Source organism: Gadus chalcogrammus, chromosome 15 (assembly GCF_026213295.1).
Source record: "Gadus chalcogrammus isolate NIFS_2021 chromosome 15, NIFS_Gcha_1.0, whole genome shotgun sequence".
NCBI classification, from domain to species: Eukaryota; Metazoa; Chordata; class Actinopteri; order Gadiformes; family Gadidae; genus Gadus; species Gadus chalcogrammus.
In genome coordinates, this window is record NC_079426.1 from 20268385 (window position 1) to 20289917 (window position 21533).

Consider the following 21533-nt stretch of genomic DNA (forward strand, 5'->3'; position numbering starts at 1 on the left):
CACGATTGTACTTTTGTGTAATTTAAGATTTTGTGAGTGGGCTTGTGGGTGTCTGTGTGCATGTGCTAAAAAGCCTATAATTAATAAAACATAGACGTGAAACAATTTGCAGAATATTCAATCATTCCTGAAGGCAGAACCGGGCCACATCGACAAGAACCAGTGGAGACTGGTGTGTTTTCCATTAAAAAACACAAACATTTCTATAAACTGTAAATTGTATTCCTAAAGATAACTGTCCCAACATTTTCGAATTCTTCAACAACAAAACAAAATTGTAAATGAATCTACAATATGTGAATGTTTCCCACATCCTTAAGATGAACTTAACTACAAAGCGAGTGATGATGACTGACCACTCCCAGAAGCACCATAATATGTAGTCAGTAAATGAATATTGAAACCTAAGTTTGGCTAGACGACATTTCATCATATTTCTCTCCTTTTGACAACTATGAAAAGTAGCACGTTTAAAAGAAAAGATTTGGTTTGAATAGATAGGACCTTCAAACTACGATGATACTGTGCTTGGATCTAATTGTGCATTCGTTATATGGACAGGCTTACTGTTTATGCTACTCCGTATTGGAACCCCACAGGGTGATAAATTCATAGCGACAACAGCAATAATACCGGCCAGAGGATGGGATTTCTCTTGTGTGGTGGCATAGGTATTGGTGATGTGTGAGTGTGAGTGTGAGTGTGAGTGTGTGTGTGTGTGTGTGTGTGTGTGTCTGCATGCATGTATGTGTGTGTGTGCGTGCGTGCGTGTGTGTGCGAGGTGATTGATCTCAGTAATGTGCCGTGGTGAGCAGTGGGACTACTACTGCACTACTGCAGCAAATTGGTGACACTTGATCTGATGACAGTTCCCTGCCAACCCCCCTGCTCTTTACTGCTTTTGCTTTTTCTTCAAATCAATTATCTGAGACTGGAGAGCCTCGCTCCTAGTTACATCCAGTTAAACAGAGGCTGATCCGGGGCGCCCCGTTGGTTCATCGGGTAGAGCGCTAACAGATGCCTTCGACTGATCCCGCCTCTTGCTGACAGACAAGGCTCAGTGCCAATGAGCAGTGGGGGGAGAAATGCAACACATCTACCCTGACATGCAAGATGGAACAGTGGGGTGTGTACAAAAATCTTGGGGTCACAGTGGCCCAATCCCAATGTCCAGACTCAAGGACTCACAGACTTTGTTGTGCGTTCTCGCGAAATTATTAAGGCTTTAGGGCTATCCCAATGTCGAATTCCAAAGGGCGAGTGGTTTGAGTCCACACTTACCGAGCCCTTTCCTTGAGTCTGCATCAGTGCAGACTTCACGTAAGGGAATTACCCACAGTTGAAAGCGTTGTGACGTTTACCGCGGAGACCATACGGAAATCCGGAAATTAGGAAGGTAAACAACAAGACAACGCTACTGTCAATGCGCGACCAGATGGGAATTTCAAGCTTTTTTTTTCAGATGATTTGGATCAGCTCACCAACAAGAGCCGGCTCTTTTGGCTCCCAAACGGCTCTTCATATTACTAATTATACCTTTCATAATTCAGCCAAATGTAGCCCGTTCTGACTTATGATTAGTATGTGTAGGTCAATAATCACCTAAACTATTCAATACATCCTTTATACTGAAGTATTCAAAAGTAAAAATTATATTTTTTAATATCAATAAATTGCTGTAGCCGATTGTTTTCATTGCATTTACAAAATAACAAAAAAAAAACTAAAAATGAGAATTCCCAAACCGGCAAGTGTCAGCAACATCTTTGTCAATAAACGTTGCCAAGGTAACATGTGCTCTCGTGAAGTGCTGTCCAAATCCCATATATTCCTATCTGAGCCCATGTGGCCTCACATACTCATTCCCTTGGCACCTGAGATCAATTAAGTCTGTGAGTCCTTAGTCCTTAGTCCTCAGGGCTCACTTTGGGATTTGGCCCATGTGTATCGTAGTAGTGGGCACAATGTATCAAGTATAGTGGAGCTTTGTGGCGTAGACTTCCATTACGGTCCAAAATGAAGATTGAAAACAGGGTAACCCTAACCCTTCCTATCAACAGAAACCGACCCTCCAGGGGACTGTCTTGCTGACACCAGGAACCCCAATGCAAACGGATGTGAGGGAGCTAAAAGCAACACACTGGCCAGACTAGCACTAATCCTACACTAACACACACACACAGAAATAAGTTCTACCATAGCAGATTGCATTGAATGGATTGGATGGGTTCTTGACAGGGGGATTCTGCTGACCACAACGCAACGGCTCTGTATATTGGCTTTAATGAGCTGCTGGGACTCACTGCTAGCATACGGACAAAGATAAATGCAATACATAATAACGAGACGGACAGGGGAATAGCTGGCATTGTAAACACATCAAATTCTATTTGTCTTCTGAATAAATGTTTTTGGCCTCCCACCTTATTACATCCTGGTAACTGTATTGTTTTTACATATCTAATATCTACTGTTAACTGCTGTTAGTTATGAATGTTCCGGTCATACTATTACTGTGCATCCGTTCTAATATGTGAAAATATCTCACAGATCTCTCTGATGCTTGGTGCCATTAATACCCCAGTATGAACATCGCTCATTATAATATTGAAATGCCTAAAACCAACATTTTAGAAATAAAAATATACTTTTTATGTCATGATGGATGGAAATAATATAATAAAATAGAGTAAGAAGCACAGGTAATAAAATATCGAACCGGCCATGTGATGAATGGGTGACAAACAAGAGTCCATTCATGACCTGGGCCTGGGTCAACATGTAGCTGAACATGACTATATATAAGAAATAATATGGATGTGGATTTCACCGCAATGCTCTGTACTTGGCAATTATACTATTATTTCTTAATGATTAAAGTTATTACTATGTCAGCATTTGAAACTGCCAAAAAAGAAAGGATGTGATACCTGTCCATGATTGTTCACAGTAACCAGGCCAGTCTTACAGCAATACTCGTGTGCTCTTTACCAAACACTGTGCGTTGATAACAACTGAGGGCATTCATGCTCCTAGAGGTAAATGGATCAAATCCTCACGGAATCGATGAGATAAAACTGGAGCCTACTTGAGTGACAGCTCCATGATTCCAATTCTTCCGCCACGTCCCATGGAAGAGCGGGAGAGGGGGCATGCAATCAAAACATACAGATGAGAAAGAAAATAAAAGGGAAATGGGAAACAATATTCAGTGATAAGCAATTAACTCAAAAGATGAGATAATCTATTATTGAATGTGTCAAATGAAAGGAAAAGTGTAGGCTTATTATCGCAAAATAATTGTTGAAGCAACATGCATTTAGCAAGCATTTCATGTGTTTGCCCATCTGCTCTGCCCACACATGCCCCTTGAGAGTCTGAAGTGAGACTGAAGTCATTAATTACTGTGAAAGCCAAGTCAACAAATTATCTACGAAGTGCATAATTGTAAGTCATCTTTGCCAGATCCACTCATGAAACAAACAAACAAACAAACAAACAAACAAACACTCACGAAAGAAAATAAACAGTGGGGATTGCTGTCTCACAATGGAGTTATAGTTTAGCTAGAAAACATCAGCAACCGATTTTAAATTGGATCTTCTCTGTAAACATATAAATCCTCTGGTAGTGCCCAAGCATAAAAATATGCACATGCACAGTCATCGCAATAAGTCTGAATGGTTTGTGTTTTTGTTTTTCCCATCTCCTGACCTCTCAGTATTTTGCACTTGCTTCAAGCATTCTTGCTGAAACTCTGAAAGAAGAGACTTGGTCAAAATGCTGTTGGTGCAATACAACCTGCCTTAACCCTCCCGGCAACGAGGCCTTAAAGCACAGCCACATCTTTTCATAGGGCCTGGTGTGTTTGTGTGTGTGTGTGTGTGTGTGTGTGTGTGTGTGTGTGTGTGTGTGTGTGTGTGTGTGTGTGTGTGTGTGTGTGTGTTCGTGCGTGCGTATGCGTGTGTTACTGATGGGTCTTGCTACCTCTGGTTTACACGTGGGATTTTCCAAATGCTTCAACAGCATTCTACATGCCATTTCTGCACAGTGGCAGAACCGCACACACACACACACACACACACACACACACACACACACACACACACACACACACACACACACACACACACACACACACACACACACACACACACACACACATACACTAGTACAGTCACAGATAGACAAACACGCAAATGTTGAGAAGTGACAATTAAGGATACATATGCATGCACACACACACTCCGACAAATATGCATACACACAATGAAAACTGCCATGCACAGGTCACAGTGGCTTCATTTAATCTGTAAATGTGTATTCTATTTTTGGTTATTCCTGTGTGTGTGTGTGTGTGTGTGTGTGTGTGTGTGTGTGTGTGTGTGTGTGTGTGTGTGTGTGTCTGTGGTGCGTGTGTGTGTGCGTAAAACAGAAATCACCTCATCTCATCCCAAGGAACATTACGTCTTCAATGCATCAGAGAGAACTGAATTCCAATGAGACACTGGTGCAGACCACTGTGCCAGCATGTAAACACTTGATCTAGTCTTCCAAAACATTAACACAACCTGCCCGCATGTACATCTATGTCTGAGAAGTGTGGACTGTTGACTGATGTACTATGAAGTCAACCGTTTTATCTTACCTTCAATTTGTGCCGTCATGAAAATGAAAACAGATGCTAATTGTAATAAATTTGTCTCACAGCTGAGTCTCCGCTCTGTTGTTCAGAACGGCAGCGTCGCAAAATGCAACACAACCCTAATATGACAGCGAACAGAGGGAGACAGAGGCTTCCAACGGCCTCTTCTCATGACTGTCCCATCGAGCCAGCGTGTGACGAGCTGTCGAGGTGAGGGGGAGAGCGCACTGGGAATACGCTCTTTCAAGTTTGAAATTGTGTAAATGAGAAATGCATCTGGAGAGAAGAGAGGGGAGGTTTGAGACCGCCGCTGGTAAATCACAGTGCCTACGGATTTTGTCCTTTAGCACTTGGTTCAAACGCATCGTTACACAACGGACCACGTGGTTGACCCCAGTTCAGACCTTATGCCGACTTCCGTGAGGTGTTAAAATGGTAGCGGCGGGGGGCGATGGTGACAAGGCGCAGGGAACAGCATGACTCCTCAGCAACACTTTGTGTAGCCCTCGCTCATTACTCTGACTGGACCACAACCTCCATGCTATGACTCCAGGGCTTTAGAGCGAGAGGTAGCATCCAAATCTGCTTATTTTCCAGTAAAATAAACAAATCATCAAACTTCATGGAATTTTTAACAGTTATGAAGTATACATAGCAGGCACATGCTATGGGATGCCTGCCGGCTAATGAATGCATAATTAGCACATGACATGCACACATGGGTAAGTATGTGCATCCTTTCCAATTAGGGGGTTAAAGAGACTCTAATGTCACACCAGTCAAACCTCCCCCTCCCATAGAGACCAGCTCAAGGACATAAAATATGTATTCCATCTAAAAAAAAACACTAAAGCACAGAAGGACAATTCAATGAAAAGACCCCTCCTCCCCCCCATACACACACACACACACACACACACACATATATACACACACACACACAGACACACACTCACTCACCTCGTCGACGTTCTCGAAGGCGTTGATGATGTCGTAGGGCAGGCAGGACAGCAGGTCGATCACGAACCAGGTCTTCAGGTAGTTCATGCGGATGAGCTTGGGGTCGGAGATGACCTCGCCGCCGGGCCCCACGAAGGTGGTGTGGAAGTTGAGCACGATGTCCACCAGGAAGATGACGTCCACCACGCTGTCCAGCACCAGCCATGTGACGTTGTTCTGCTTGGTCTTGAAGGACACGTTGTAGGGCACCATGATGGCCGTGTAGAAGGTGAGGATGAGAATCACCCAGTCCCAAGTGGTCTTGAAGAGGCAGTAGTGCAGGATGATGTGGGGCGGGGTCTTCGGCGTCTCCTGCTTGTACTGAGGTAGGATGTCGGAGCCCAGCTGCAGCACCTGGGGAGCCGGGTGTAGGAGAACGTAGGGGTCAGAGGTCAACCAAACAAAACCAAAAGCACTCCAAAAACTTTGATCCATCATGCCACAGATTTTGTGCATCTTGGGTGTACATACATACATTTATATATATACAGTATATATATATATATATATATATATATATATATATATAAATATACTGTATGTAGTTTTTGTTTCTTTTGGAATAATACAATTACATAGAGTTATAGTATAATAGTTCATTATAGTATTTTAACTATTACAGATTGGGGGAGACTTTTTTTGGACTGTATTGAATTAACCGGATGGAGCTTTATATGGTGACCCACCAGTGAAACACACACGGACCTGGGCAACACGTTGCAAGTCTTTTATGATCGGATCTGCAGTTAAACACCATCCCTAATCCTGAGCAACAATGCATCACTGTGCATATCTTGACAGCCCCTGCTAAGGGGGATGCTGTCTCATCAATCAAAACAGCACATCCATAACACAGGGCGTTAATTCATTATATCTGTCCACGAGGCCTTTCATATGTATACAAAATCAATTTTAAAGAGGAAGCCCTAAAAATACCTTGTTTCTTGAAAGTCCCCCGCCCCCTTTCCAACCTGAGCTTGGCCCCACGCCAGCAGTCATGCTCGGGCTGCGTGAGATTCTCCAGCACTGAGCAGAGCTCAACTGGCCTGGCAGGAGCCCCAGCGCAACACAGGCTTTTGTTCATCTTCCACATGGCACGAGAAGTAAGAGCGCAATGAAATATATATGAAAAGAACGATAAAAGCCCCCTCACTGCTTCCCTGCCTCCAGGTTACTAACCCTGTCCTCGTACACTATACCCTGCTGCACATTGCTATAGGAGTATTATTTTAAGCTTTGGTGCTTGGTACTGATGACTAAGCCAGCAATATTGGTTTAGTAATTACAATAGCAGTGTTAATAAAACAATCATCTCAGCTCTTCACAAATGTTATAATAATTTATAATAACAGGATTTCCTATATAGAAGGGCTCAGAAGGCCAAGGTGCTGCAGTCACATCAAAGTTAGTTCTCATTATATATTAACTCATCCCTGCCCAGACTGCAGCCAGTGCTGGAGCCTGGGGTTTAAGTTCCACTGTTGCAGTAGACACTTATAATAATCTACAATAATCTTTACGATTTCAAAACGGAATGAATGAATGCTTTACATCTCAGATCTACTCCAAGACAATGACTATACTACATCACTAAAGGGCCACGGCAATACAAGCACATTTCATTAATCATGATAGGTGTATTGATCCTGGTGTGTTGTTGGTTTGTGGATATGTGGAGAGGAGTTGGTGTGTGGGATGCCACCGTCATAAAGAGCGCAACCCTTGACCCCTTCAGGAACTACTTGTACCTCAGCTAAGCGCGAGTGCTTGTGGACGTTCTCTCCTTTGTGGACGGTGGGTTGGAGCTGCTGCAGCACTCCTCTACTGCTGGTCAGGGCACGGGTCAAACGGGCAAACTTCCCCCAGCCTGCGGACCAGAGGATCCGGTTACTTACCTTCCCACATATGACAAGGTGGGTTTTTGAGCACACTGAGGTCAAGCTTTTGCTTATGCACGTGGCTTCTGAGGAGACAGACTGACAGGGGCTTAAATTATAAACTTTGATTCAGGAATGATACTCACTTTACTGAGAATATGAGAAAAATTCAACAATTGTTTATAGCATGAATTCTGACATTCTTGGGGGAATAACAATAGTGATGAATTAATGAAATAAAGCACTCAGAACAGCTTTCCTCTAACTGACGGATGATGCCGGTTTCTAAATAAACTTGTAAAAATACTTTTTTATCCCTTTGCGATACAGCAGCATGGTTTTATTCAGCAGCATCACACATCTGGTGGGCAGCTTTATGTATGGTTCCATAGAAACAGCTGCACTGTTATTTGCTGACCCAAACCTTTGGAAGAGTCGTCCTCGATGGGCTGTTTAAAGGCTGTGATGTCACTGAAGGTACAGAGGAATAGGACCACCTTCTCCTGCTCGTTTCGTATCGGAGCGATCTTTACGAAGAACCAGACAGGCGTTCCTGAAACGTAAGCATTAACTAACAATTAACTTAAAGTTAATTAACAGATAACTTTAATGGTCTAGTTATCATTTACTAAGGTTGCCATGTTTAATAATGGTGTTAATTATAGCTTAGTTAATGGGGTTCATGTTAACCAAAGGTATTCATTTATATATTATTTAATAGGATTAGGGTTAACCCATCTATTGTGTAATTATGTAGGTATTGGGCAAACAATATAATTTTAGTGTATTGGTAGTAATACTATCAATATTGTGTATTATCACCTTGTAGAAATAGGAGGGTGAAGCTATAGATTTTGGAATATAATAAGCATATCTGTGTTGAATATCCAAGGTCTGCCAATAATTAATACAGAGGTACAATACTTTTGGGTTGTCTTTGAACTCTACTTAGCCTGAATGCATTTGCATGTAAAAGTTACCCCCCCCCCCACCCCCTCCAGACTTGGTAGTGCTACTTACTGTTCTTCTTGTACATTAGTATTTCAAAGGAATTCATCTCATAGTTCTCAAACGTTAGCCGCACTTTGTCACTCGTGTCCTTATCTGTGAGCTCCCCATACATGAAGCTGTAAAAAGGTTGATAAGGAATGAGAAAAATATATTTTATTTATATTTTTAACAGAAATCTTTGTTAAATCAGACAGAAAAGTATTTGTAGAATACAACATATGTTTATACATGACAATGGTGTGTTCTTGATGTCGATTTGTGTACATTTCTATACAATCTGCTGACGGCATGTGCGAGGAGCAGGGGGGTCAAGCATCCATGAGCCTATATAACCACGTGGTGCTCACATTCGTCTCACTGTGCCTGTTACTGCCACCCTAAGAAGCTGCATGTTCTAGCATGTTCTAAATATAACCCAGGAGTTTGAGATGAAATTCAGCGGGAAGGGTGCTTTTAATGAGGCCACGTTGTGACGCTGCACGCACACGCACAGAAAGGTGGTTCACGGACCTGCATGCAAACAAAGACCCTGACAAAGACAGACACACACACACACTGCCGCCACTAACACAGCCACACACTCGTGCCTTTAAAGGCAGTGTGAGGTGATGTTAACAGTTTAGAAAGCCTAGAATGTGAAGGAATCCATTACACAGCCGGTAAGTATCCAGCAGAGGGTTAGCTGAACACCAAAACAAACAAACGAATACACGTCAAGAGACCATAACTGCACATAGACCAGCAGATGCCATCCCTGGTGGAATCACGGTAAAGTTAACATTACAGCGACGGCAAACATCAATAATAAATACAGTTTGGACAGGCTCTCTGGATCCTAGTTGCCCTTGGTTACGCACACCTAGCGTGCACACAGGGGTAAGCAAAGCACCAGGTAGCACCAAAATAAGAGCTTACAGGCCCCTGGACAACAGAAATGTCACCAGAAACAGCATCCTGAAACATTTATAACACCAGCACGGAGCAGCTATCCCATTCGCTCCACTGTTTAAACATCCTATTGACTATACCTGCAAGTGCTGCTCTTCTGCATGACCTCAGCACGATGGTAGCCAGACAGTTTGCAGAAGCCATCATTACTGTAGACAATTGGCCAGTCTACGATCTGAGCGTTTCCCAGAACAAAGTTGGTGTCTGTCATAAATAGAAAGGATATAAAAACTGTCAAAACATGTTTTTAAGTCTATATATAAACAAGAAGGACATCATCAGTATTTAAAGGTCAAATAAGGGTTGCATGGAATGTGGGGATGGATTGCGTGTTAATCAATTTGAATCAATGGATGATGAGTCACCTGCTGAAGATGTAATAGGATTAAGAGCATTAAGAGCCAATTACGGTTATTCGTCAAATTGAGATTTTTTCAGCAACACAGCCTCAGGCTTCAATGGGTTCATTTTCGGAGCTCTACTTTACATGGCCAGCAGACCTGAAACACCAGTATCCATTTTATTGTATAAAGGTGGTCATGTGCATTCAGTTACTAAACAAGCTAGAGCATTAATGTCTTTATAAGCAAGAGCCTCAGTGTGTGGACTTGGCAAGGGGTAAAGCTGTCGTGTTTGCATACAAAACAGCAGGGGGGATTTCTGACGGCCTTTGTATAACATACATTCTTTAACACATAAAACACATTTATACCACAATGTTTAGGATTAAACAAGACACACACACACACACACACACACACACACACACACACACACACACACACACACACACACACACACACACACACACACACACACACACACAGTGCTGCTGATTATAGACCAAACAAGGACACACAACAGTGAGATAAAGGCAAGCCACTCCGCTATGATTTCTACCATCACGATTCACCACATCGATGATGACTATAAAACCACTTTAAAACATGATTAGGTAGGCGTTCCATGCAAATGTATTATTTTACAGTAATAAGGAAGCAGGTTAAGTCTGATGGCTTTGGTCAACTTTTGACAATACATTTGGAATAAAGCATAACTATGATAATAGTAACGTGGACATTCATTTGTCATTTGTAAATGAACAGCATATGGTATAGAACATTAAGAGGAGCCACAAAGAAGAGGGTATTAGATGGGACAATATTAGAGGGAGCACTTGAAATGATAGTATGCTGAATAGTACCTGTCTGTCTATGTGACAGTGTCCAAACTGAAAGAATACACATTATAAAAAGAGAAAAAAAAATGAATAAAATATTTATATGGTTAACAAATAACAAACAATAAACATCATTGAAAGTCATGCAAAAGACAATGTGATGTGATTGTAGCGAAAAAACCGATACTTGGAACTTGGAAAGAGAATACTGGAGAAGCTTCAGTATCCATACAGTATAGTCCCCAAAACAAACCATCAACTGAGAGAGAGAGAGAGAGAGAGAGAGAGAGAGAGAGAGAGAGAGAGAGAGAGAGAGAGAGAGAGAGAGAGAGAGGCCAGTGAAAACACTCAGGGCCCAAATCAAAGACTAGGGCCTAACCATCTGGTTGTTTGGTCATTATTGTCTCTCTTCACAGTCAAGTGGATGTCTGCCATTGGTATTCCTCCACTGGTCACCATAGACATCAATGGTCTACCTCAGTTTATTTAGAAGCAGCTGTGAATACAGCTGTATTTTGAGAATGCAGTATGTACTATGTGAGTGACTTGCCATCCCGTTTCGCCTGATGTTCATGTGAATATGTTACTGTTTAAAATTATTTAGAAATAACGTAACACTTTCAAGCAACACTCCTCTGTTCTATAAAAAAAATCCTCTCTGATTGGGGACATTGGTAATACCTGTGCAAGTGCTTACTTACATCATTATAAATGTAACTGGGAAATGATTGAACATTTTAACAATGAGAGCACCTTTATTTTACCTTCAAAACATTCAAGGCAAAGTTTTCAATAAGAGTTACTTTGATGATATAGAGTCTCAATGTGTGAAATACCCCATCACACACACACACAGACACACGCACACACACACACACACACGTGGAAATATACATTTTTGTAAATGTATAAAAATAATTGTACCCTGTTTTGTGTTAAATAAAACAAAGATGCAGGCGGGGTTTGAGATGTTACCAGTGTTACGATTAAAGGACAGGGGTGAGATGGGCTCCAGTTCGTCGATCGGTACGGAAGGAAAAATGGACGTAGGCCTGCGTATTCCCCAGTGAAAAGGAAAGGGAAGCCGATAGACTCACTGTACAAAGTTAGTAATTAGGTATTGAGAACAGAATTATTCACATTTCAACAATGTGCTCCCAGATACGACAAACAGAGGACCATGCTCTCACTTTAACTGATGGTTCATACAACAGCTACGTGTCAGATCCTTGGCTCTAAAATGTAATCTCCCTCTCATCACCTGCACAGCACCGAGGGAATGCTGAGCATCGTTCACAAACCATAGGTCTCCCCGATGCCTTGGTGTACTGTAGACAGTGGCCAACACAATGCTTAGGTAGCACACAACAGTGTTCATTGTGTCATAGCGTGGGCACACTATAATAAAGCTTGTACCAACAAACTCCATCTCAATTAAGATGCACGAGAGATGATTGCAGCCTAATCGTGATTAGTATTAGTATCAGATTACCATCTCACATAGTGGGTCTATTTCCAGTCACTTACTAGTGATGTTTTACTTCGCAGCATCTTTATTTTCTACAAAGTGCTAGAGACGCTTACCATTTGATCGTCTGACAATATTCTCCAAAAAAGTATTTTGAGGGGCCACAAGTCCTCTCCGACCCCCTGCCATTCTGACTCCTCACTCAAGTCATCCGATGGGGGGTAGCTGTGGGTAAACCTTACTTCCCAGTCTGTTGCAATCCGTGGAGTAAACGCTCCGAACACCTGTCATCATCTACCTCTGCAGACGAGGGGTAATCCTAGAAACGGTGGTCTGCCCCAAGCCCTGGTTGAGACATCGGTGCGGTGGTGATGCGTTGGAGGCTCCTTCTTGAGCATCAAATCCAGTGGACGAGAACACCACTTCAGCACCACCACACCACAAGCAAGTGTTGAGTTGGACGCGGCAAAGGAGGGGCTACGGCTCTACTTATTTTTATCAGCAGTTTACGCAATGATAGCTCGTGGAACGCCACCTACCGGAGAGGAAGCACGCCTGCACCCTCCGCAGAACGACTCTACCCACTCCATTGTAGTTGGCGATTATTCCGGCTGCTCCGGTTTCCTCCCACGCAACAAATCCATGCACGTTAACACTGCTGCCCTGCCTATAACCACGGCAAGGGCACGCCACTACACCTAGAGTTGGTGTCCGGGCACCACTCTGGAGTAGGCCGCCCTCTGTTCCCAACTCATACTGTAGGATGGGTTAGGTAAATAATTTATTTTCTGATTTCCCAATGGTAGTATCTTTATCGTGGACCACAGACAGTGTTAGTCAAATATGCTCTTGTGGTAATAATTTACTTAGCAATTGATTTAGGCTCACCCACATACATTTATCATACATAGCAATTAGAGCGAACCATGCTAAATTAATGTTCACAAAAAAAGGAAAACTTATCAAAGATGAATAGGTTTCAACCATCGTTTTAAAAAACAATAACATTTTTCGAAAACTTGTGTTGCACGGTGTGATAACCCCACACAACACAACAGATAAGAGACAACTTCAAAGTAATGATCATGTCGCAGGGAGATTTGAATCAAACGGGATTAACTAGAAACACATTCACCAATCTATACACAAAACAGAGGTTTAATTTACAGTTGTCACCCATAGAACATGAGGGGGAAAAAAACAAGTTCATTGTTCCAATTAACTTGACCACGTTTTGGTGGTGTTGAGGTGGCTGAGGTGATCTGCAATGTATTTGTGTTCAGGAAACTTGGAGAATCTGCTCTCCTTAATTTTGAGCCAGCTCTGGGCTCTGCGCTCTGCTGCGTGGCAGAACTCCTGCTCAGCGGTCATGTAGGGCCTGCTGATCCAGTACTCGTTCTCCGCCTCGCGCTCCAGCTGGTTCACCATGTTGCGCTTCATCTGCCAGGTGATGGCCCTCGGTCGGCGGTACTTTCCGATCCACTGCTTCCCGGGGATCCCTTTCCTCAGTAGCGCCATGGTGAGAAACATGGCTGGGCCCTACAGCGAGAAACCAGAACTGCAAACAAAGACACATCGTTAGCCTCACAGCATAAATACCCCATTCAATTTATTTTTATTTTTTGATTAGTATTAGTCACAATTCCTTGCGTGGAATGCCCGACTAATCAAATTCTTAGTGCAAGTCTTATCCGATTGTATTCAATGGCGGTAAACTGACAAGCTGGGGACATTGTGTGTGCGTGTGCGTCCCAATAACCAACCGTTGTCCTGTATTAGCACATTTGTCAATTATGAAGTGTTCAATCACTTGAGAAAATGTAACGCTTCCGAGACTTCTTTACACAAAGTTGCATTACAAACGTACATTGTTATGAAACCAAAGGCACGTTACAAGGACGTCCCTATGTGGGCAATATTGTGATCACAAAATGTTTAAATGCATAACTTTCATCAAATAACATGTTGTTTTTCTCTTTTGTCTTATTAGGCTCTTTTATCCCCAAAACAAAAATGCTTTGGGCATTGAGTGAAAGTCGAAGTACGTTTTGGTCCCCTTGAGTTTCCGTAGTTGGTTGGTTCTGTTTAAGCTAAAGACTATTATTCCATTTCCATATGGTCCTACATTAATATAAATATAATTTCACAAAGAATATATAGAATATACAGATAAAATGGTTAATAATTACTTTCACATTAATGTCGCCGAAACGCATGTTAGCCGAGATACCATTGGCTAAATTAGCTGTGTGCGCTCTGTGGACATCTGGCTAAAACTTTAAGGCCAAGGATCTGGTGTTATATCAGAATGTGAAGTGTAGGGACTTTTCCTTTTCCATACCTGATAAGTGTGGGATGATGAGTTGTTATTTACAATCTGACAGCCCGAAACAGCAGCAAGGTCGTCGTCAGGTTTAAATTCTCGGTTTGTCCTGAAGAGTCAGGTCTTCTTCTTCTTCTTCTATTTGGTTTTATTGGCGGTTGGCAAACAAACATGTGCATTACCGCCACCTACTGGTTTCTTTATGCATCTTTATTTACTATTGTAACCCTGAGTTACCCGGATTTCATATTTTCTTTATCAAATGTGTTTCTTTTAAGTATCCAAATACGTGCCTATAGCATCTATCTCCTGACATTTTCCTTAATATATTCTCTAACTCATATCTTTCTTTAATTTCTGCCAAATTATCCTGCATTTGTCGTCTCTCTACTTCATACTTTCTACAAATGTTCATTACATGATCTACAGTTTCCTGCTCCTCACAATGATCACACCTCCCTGTGTCATGTTTTCCAACCATAAACAAAGATGCATTTAGCCCTGTATGTCCAAATCTTAACCGTGATATTACGGTTTCTTCCCTTCTGCTCCTTCCTGTTCTCCTGGCCTCTCCTACTTTCCTCTGAATTTTATAAAACCACCTTCCCTTTCTCTCCTCCTCCCACCTCTTCTGCCATTTCTCCTTCATTTTCCTTTTAATTATGTTTTTACCCTCCATCTTGCTGATATTTATGCGTAATTCAATTTCTTCACATTTTGTTGCCTCTTTTGCCACCATATCTACCACCTCATTCCCTCTCACTCCAATATGTGCCGGTACCCACACAAACACCACTGTTATACCCATCATCTCTATTCTATATAAAATCTGTTTTATCTCTATTAGAATGTCCGGCCTGCTATCTGACTTACTGCTCTGTAGACTGGTTAGAACTGAACTTGAGTCCGAACATATTGTTACTCTTACTGGTCTAGTTTCCTCTACCCAATGTATTGCCAATAATATTGCAATCATTTCTGCTGTATACACCGATACTTCATCATTGACCCTTTTACCCACCCGCACCTGAAATTCTGGGACCCAAAATGCTACTCCTACTTTGCTTTCTGCACTCTTTGATCCATCTGTATATATCTTTACATAACCATAGAATTTATCAATATACTCTTGCACACTTATGGCATTACAAACAAACTCTCTATCATTATTTTTCCTTTCTAGAATTGTCCGATCTACTGTAGCATCTGGAAGAATCCAGGGTGGGAGTGCTGATATTGGTACTGTTGGACTAAACTGTATCTTTTCAATTCCAATTTCTTTTGCCCTCTGCACTGCTGTCCAACCAAAATTCCTAACTTCCTTTTTCTCTTTTTCCCAACTAGGTTTTAACGTGTCTTGCGCTGGATGGTCCTTGCTATGTCCTTGTAAATGCACCCAGTATGTCAGTGACAATTGCAGCCTTCTCAAATCAATAGGCATGACCCCCATTTCTACCTGCAGCGCAGCTATAGGTGTTGTTTTAAAACCGCCTGTACATAAACGCAATGCCTGATTCTTTATACCTTCCAGTTTCTTCATATGTGTCTCTGCTGCTGCCCCATATACCACACTCCCATAATCTATAACTGCTCTAATTAAACCATCATATATACCCTTTAGTGCCACTCTATCCGCCCCCCACTCTTTTCCAACTAGACACCTCATTATATTTATAACCTTTTTACATTTGTCCACAACCTTCTGAATGTGTATATTCCAGTCAGGTCTTCTTCTTCTTACCCGGCTCAAAGAGCCAGCGATCACAGCTCCAAGGTCCTATCGCCCCCTTCTGGACTGATACCGCCCCCGCCCCTACTAGTGGGAGGAAAGGGTTCTGTTTTACCGCCCCCGACGGGACAGATACTACAACAATTCCAAGGTCTATTGGACTGATAGGAGGATCCAATGTCTTACCGCCCTCTAATGGACTGACACCGGTCCATGATACCAGTAGGATTCAAGGTCTTACCGCCCCCTATTGGACTAATTCGAGGCAAGGCAAGGCAACTTTACATACTGTATCTATGCGCGTTAACAGTGAGCACTCTCCTGCTCGCTGTTAAGGCTCGCTTGTTGCTGCGCGCTGTTCTGCGCGTTGGACTGCGCGCTTGTTGCGCAGAATCATAACCAATTGAAATACACAGAGGCCCACAAAAAAGGCCACGATAAAGATAAATTCCACAAAATCAGATATGCATAATAACACTTCCTTTTACAAACTCACTCAAAGCAATTCATGATCTAATATTTCTCGAAAATCCTAGATCCCCCAATATCAAACAGCCTACAATAGGCCTACAGACAACCAATCATATAGTGCTGCTGTCAGATGCATACTCATCTATTGGTTTTTCATTTATAAGTATTCCTGGTCAATTTCATGTCACCACATTAAAATACACTTTCTTTAAAGTATGTAATCCAGTTTCAAAGGTTGACCGAAAAATGTGTGCTCCCGTGCCTAATGAAGCAGTCATCAAAAACTAAAACTGCGCATGACAGCATCACATCTGGCTTAATAATGTTCAGCATAAGATACAGTTTAGATCAAATGTTAGATCTTAATAATATATAGATTGTAAATTATTAGGAATTATAAAAACATAAAACTTGCAAAAATATAAATAAATTATTTATTATGCATATCCTATGTTATATAACTGTTTAAATAATCAAAAGTTTCGGTAAAACTTAGAAAAGCGAAACAAATATATACAAAAATAAAATATATAGGCCTACATTAAAATATAAATAAAATAATAAATAAATGTACTTCAAATCCATACAAAAAAATCCATATAATCAGCGCCTTCATAAAAAGTTATAAAACCTCGAGATGAAAATTAGATCATTAGATCAATCAGAGCACGTAGCGCATATCAAGTGTAACCATTGAACGGATCCGGAATTCTGCGACCCACCGAAAAGTGTGACCCCAGGAGGCGCTGTTGCACATTTTCTGCAACATGCACGCAGCACGAGTTTGAAGTAGACAGGTATGAAGTCGAAAAGACGGTGTGCATTATAACAAAAACATAAATAAAACATAACATCTCCCCCAACCCCTCACCTAGTTATTAAATGTGCATCATGAATAGATTTGATTTGCATTTAAAAGACCCATACAATGGATTAGGCGTTTAGTATGGTCCATCACCGTTGCTTCTTTCCCCATAAAAAGCTACAGCAGTCAGTGTTTAATTAGTTGATTATCCTTTGAGCATTTCCTATTATAGGCTACTGTGTAAAATGCTATTTAGAATTAATTCAGGAAAGACCCGCCCCCTGGGGTCAAACTTTTCGGTGGGTCGCAGAATTCGATGTAACACCGGTTTAATTGCCACAAGAGTCATTCATCCAATAATAAAGATCTCAAAGCATTTTGAATTCAGCCTATAAATAGTTCATTGAAATATGAAAAATATTGATTAATCGAAAATGCATCGTTAATTCTCACGACGATCGACTGAGGCTCTCTAATACCCATCCCTATTGATTGTATGTAGCCTATGTATGTTTATGTATGTATGTATGTATGTATGTATGTATGTATGTATGTATGTATGTATGTATGTATGTATGTATGTATGTATGTATGTTTGCAGGCTATGTATGTATGTATGTATGTATGTATGTATGTATGTATGTATGTATGTATGTATGTATGTATGTATGTATGTATGTATGTATGTATGTATGTATGTATGTTTGCATGTATGTATGTATGTATGTATGTTTGCAGGCTATGCATGTATGTATGTATGTATGTAAGTATGCATGTATGTAAGTATGCATGTATGTATGTATGTATGTATGTATGTATGTATGTATGTATGTATGTATGTATGTATGTATGTATGTATGTATGTATGTATGTATGTATGTATGTATGTACTAAGGTTTAGGGTTAAACCTTACCCTAACACAATTAATTAATGTATAAATGAATAACTAAGTTCACATGAATACCATTATTATAATGCTTATTACGGTAATAGCTAAAGTATGTTAATGGTTAAATAGATGTACCTGTATTGTAAACTGTAAGCTATATATATTTTCGTACAAAGAAATCCATTCAGTTTTAAGGTTTTCCAACTTTTATGCAATCCCCCCCTCACTGAAACCTTTGGTCCTCCCAAATGTGGTTGATGTCTCCAAACCAAGACGCTCACTTTTAACTGTCTTGCGCACCTGATTATACTGCCTCGTTTCAAAGGCAGCAGATTCTGTGTTCTATTTCATCCCTACTGACCGCCAGAGACGGTGCTTAAAGCACTGGATATCTCCACCTCGAGCATGCGCATTTCGAGTACCTTATATAGTCACCTTTGACCCCCACGTGACACCGGGAAGGCTATATCTTCCGGTGTTGTCATAGGATCTGTTCCTTTACATCTTTTCACTGCACAGGTACCGTATTGCACCTTTGTTAGAGAAATTAAGGAAATTTGCTTACAGCTGATTACATGCAGCCTCGTGACCAAGGTCGGAGCCGCGGGCAACCCGTCCTCCAGAGGCTGTGGCTAGCTCATAATTCTAAGAAGGAAAAAGAAGCAGGAGAGTTGTGTGCCGGCGTTTCTTGGTAAGGGCAGTGTGCTCGCTCCCATTCCCAGTACTCGTTGGCCTCATTGTTCATTATATTGCTTGTTATTGTTAGTTTTTTTGGTGTGTTAGCCGTTAGCTTTGCTCTGTTCTAACCACCAATTTATTTTCCACATAACTTACTGGTGAAGGCGTTGCTCTCGTTTCCGGTAACGTTTTAAATTGGCTTCCCTTTTTTAGCAGCAGCGCTTACGCTCAAGCTAATTAATATCGGTTGTTAATTACATTTCTGGTGAAGGCAGTGTTCTCGCTCCCGCTCCCGGTGACAATTAGTAGCAGCGCTCACGCTCAGGCTAATTAATTTCTGTTTTCAATTCGCTGGCGAGGGAAGTGCTCTCACTTCCGCCTCCAGTGATGCTGCCTGTGGCTTCCTCCGTGATGGCCCACCTATGTGTCGCCTGTGCGGATCCTCTTGAGCCTGAGGACGGCCACGACAGCTGCCCTCCTTGCCTCGGTCTCGAGCATTTAAGGGAGGGCCTCACTGACGGCGCCTGCATGAATTGCAGTCTCCTGCCTTGGGCGCTTAGAGTGGCTAGGCTGGCAGAGACGGAGAATCGGGCAACAGCCAACGACCCCTCTGCCTTAATGGGTCTCCCTCCCAATCAGCCCGGTCGTTCTAGGCGGCATCGGCATGATGGAGCTGTGGCTATGGGTGCCCCCCCCAAAAAAGAAGGCAAGGGGCGGGCTGGCCTCCAAGGTTGACGGATTGGTGGCCGACATGGCCGACAATTGTGGTCGCTCCTCCTGGCCCTTCAGCCTGGGACTGGTCGGGGGCTGGCTGGACTGCTGCCAGTTTGACGATGCCCTCTCTCTTGTAGCTTTGGCTAACCTCTTTAACGAGGTTATGATAGAGGGTGATCCCTCCCACATATTGGATGAGGCCTCCTGCTCCTCTGCACAAAGCTCTCTGCAAGGGGCAACAGACACCTCCGGCGGCGGCGGTCATGCGGATGGCTCTGGCTCGCCTACAGCTCGATACTCCGCAGACAGAGTCGGCCCAGGCCAGCGCCTTCTCAGGCGCAACCCTGCCCCGGCTACATTCACCATCCCGATCCTTCAGAGGAGTACTTGAAGGAGCCTCATGCTTGTTGGAGGGACACCAGGGCCTTTTCCCATTCAACGTCGGATGCCCGGACCTTGGCTGCCATTAGGTGTTAAAATAAAAAAAAATTCACCACCGTCCCGGAAACGTCCCGAAAAACATTTTGAACCGTCCCGAATCTTCCCGAATTTTTCCCATAAATCTTTTTTACATTTTGAGTTGTTACTTACTGATAATATAATAAAAACACAATACATTATGTTGATAAAATTATATATTTATTTCCAGATGACAAGCAACACCCTCAGTCGCAGAACTGTGGTCTGCGACTGAGCGGCAAGCAGGCTCTCGCACTGCTTGCCGCTCGAGCAGCGCGAGACTGCCTAATATGCCATCTTATGCACGCCTTTTTCGCGGCACGGTCCACGCGTTTACACTGCCCGAGGTAAATTGCCTGGTTGAGCTAGAACCCCAATTTACCCTCCCGGACCCAACACACATTGGTGGTTTATTGGGTTTCATTCTGATGTAAATGCGACGGCTCCGCGGTTACAGGGGGGGCTTGGGTAGAGGTGTTGCGCTGTCTCCAAAGAGACAACGCAGCACATCATCATGAGCAGTTCTAACTGAAACGTAAGGAATCCACGAGCTGCTGATCATGTAAGGGAAGGAGATGCAGTCACATTAAACAAAGACGACAGCTACGAGAGAGACCAGCTACGAGAGAGACCAGAGGAACTTTCCTTACGAGGCTTTTGTCAGGATAAAAAACAAGTGGTCAGCAAAATAAATAATATGTTGTGTTTTTGCACTTGTAAATAATTAATCTTGTAGCCTACACACGGACGTGAACTCATTCTTGCATGCGGGTGTCTTCATTCACAAAAACATTCGGGAGCAGTGTTTCCCATACGTAGAACCATGCGTGGCGCAGCGCCACAGAATCAACACCGAGCACCACAAATTGATTCTGCTGTTTTTTTTTTTTTGCGATTTTGAAATTATAAATATCGTTCCGTTCATTCATCTCCGCGTAGCACTCTTTCCCCCTGTCATTCTCGTTCACACGCACAGAGACAAGCGAGCATACATGCCAATGGTGCGTGGGACGGGTACACTACCACTTATTGGATAAACCTGCGTGTCATACATGCACACGCACTGACAGCGGATTCGCCCGCTCCTCCTCTCAATGCGCCTACAAAGGAAAACCCAAAGCAGCGGGATATGCAAGGGATAATGTATAGAAAGCCGGTCATTATCGGGAAAATATTTTTTCGATCATGACCGGCGATGTTCTCTACATTATTTCGCTAATTACACGGGTACTTGTCAAAAAGAAAAAAATACTTCACATGGTGTGTCTTTTTACAATTTATTTAATACCAGCATTCGTAGTGTTGATCGGCAGAGAAATAGTCTGCCAAAGACATT

At 42.4% G+C, this 21533-nt stretch overlaps 2 protein-coding genes across 4 annotated transcripts in view; both read right to left on the reverse strand.

Moving 5' to 3' along the window:
• kcnh1a (potassium voltage-gated channel, subfamily H (eag-related), member 1a) overlaps window positions 1-21533 on the reverse strand; it is a 50299-nt gene that overhangs the window by 18489 nt on the left and 10277 nt on the right. The window contains exons 1-7 of one of the 3 annotated variants that reach the window (XM_056609144.1): window positions 12245-12867; window positions 10685-10711; window positions 9561-9684; window positions 8542-8648; window positions 7946-8074; window positions 7393-7511; window positions 5606-5998 (exon numbers count right to left, since the gene is read on the reverse strand). In XM_056609144.1, coding sequence (XP_056465119.1) covers window positions 5606-5998; window positions 7393-7511; window positions 7946-8074; window positions 8542-8648; window positions 9561-9684; window positions 10685-10711; window positions 12245-12317 — 972 coding nt within the window. In that variant the 5' untranslated portion in view covers window positions 12318-12867. Of the gene's footprint in view, window positions 1-5605; window positions 5999-7392; window positions 7512-7945; window positions 8075-8541; window positions 8649-9560; window positions 9685-10684; window positions 10712-12244; window positions 12868-21533 lie in introns of those variants that run through there. The other 2 variants (XM_056609145.1, XM_056609146.1) reach the window with 2 other exon arrangements.
• On the reverse strand, window positions 12973-13658 carry mrpl57 (mitochondrial ribosomal protein L57). Its single transcript, XM_056609147.1, has one exon. It carries the CDS (start codon window positions 13656-13658, stop codon window positions 13347-13349), a length of 312 nt encoding a protein of 103 aa, XP_056465122.1. The 3' UTR covers window positions 12973-13346.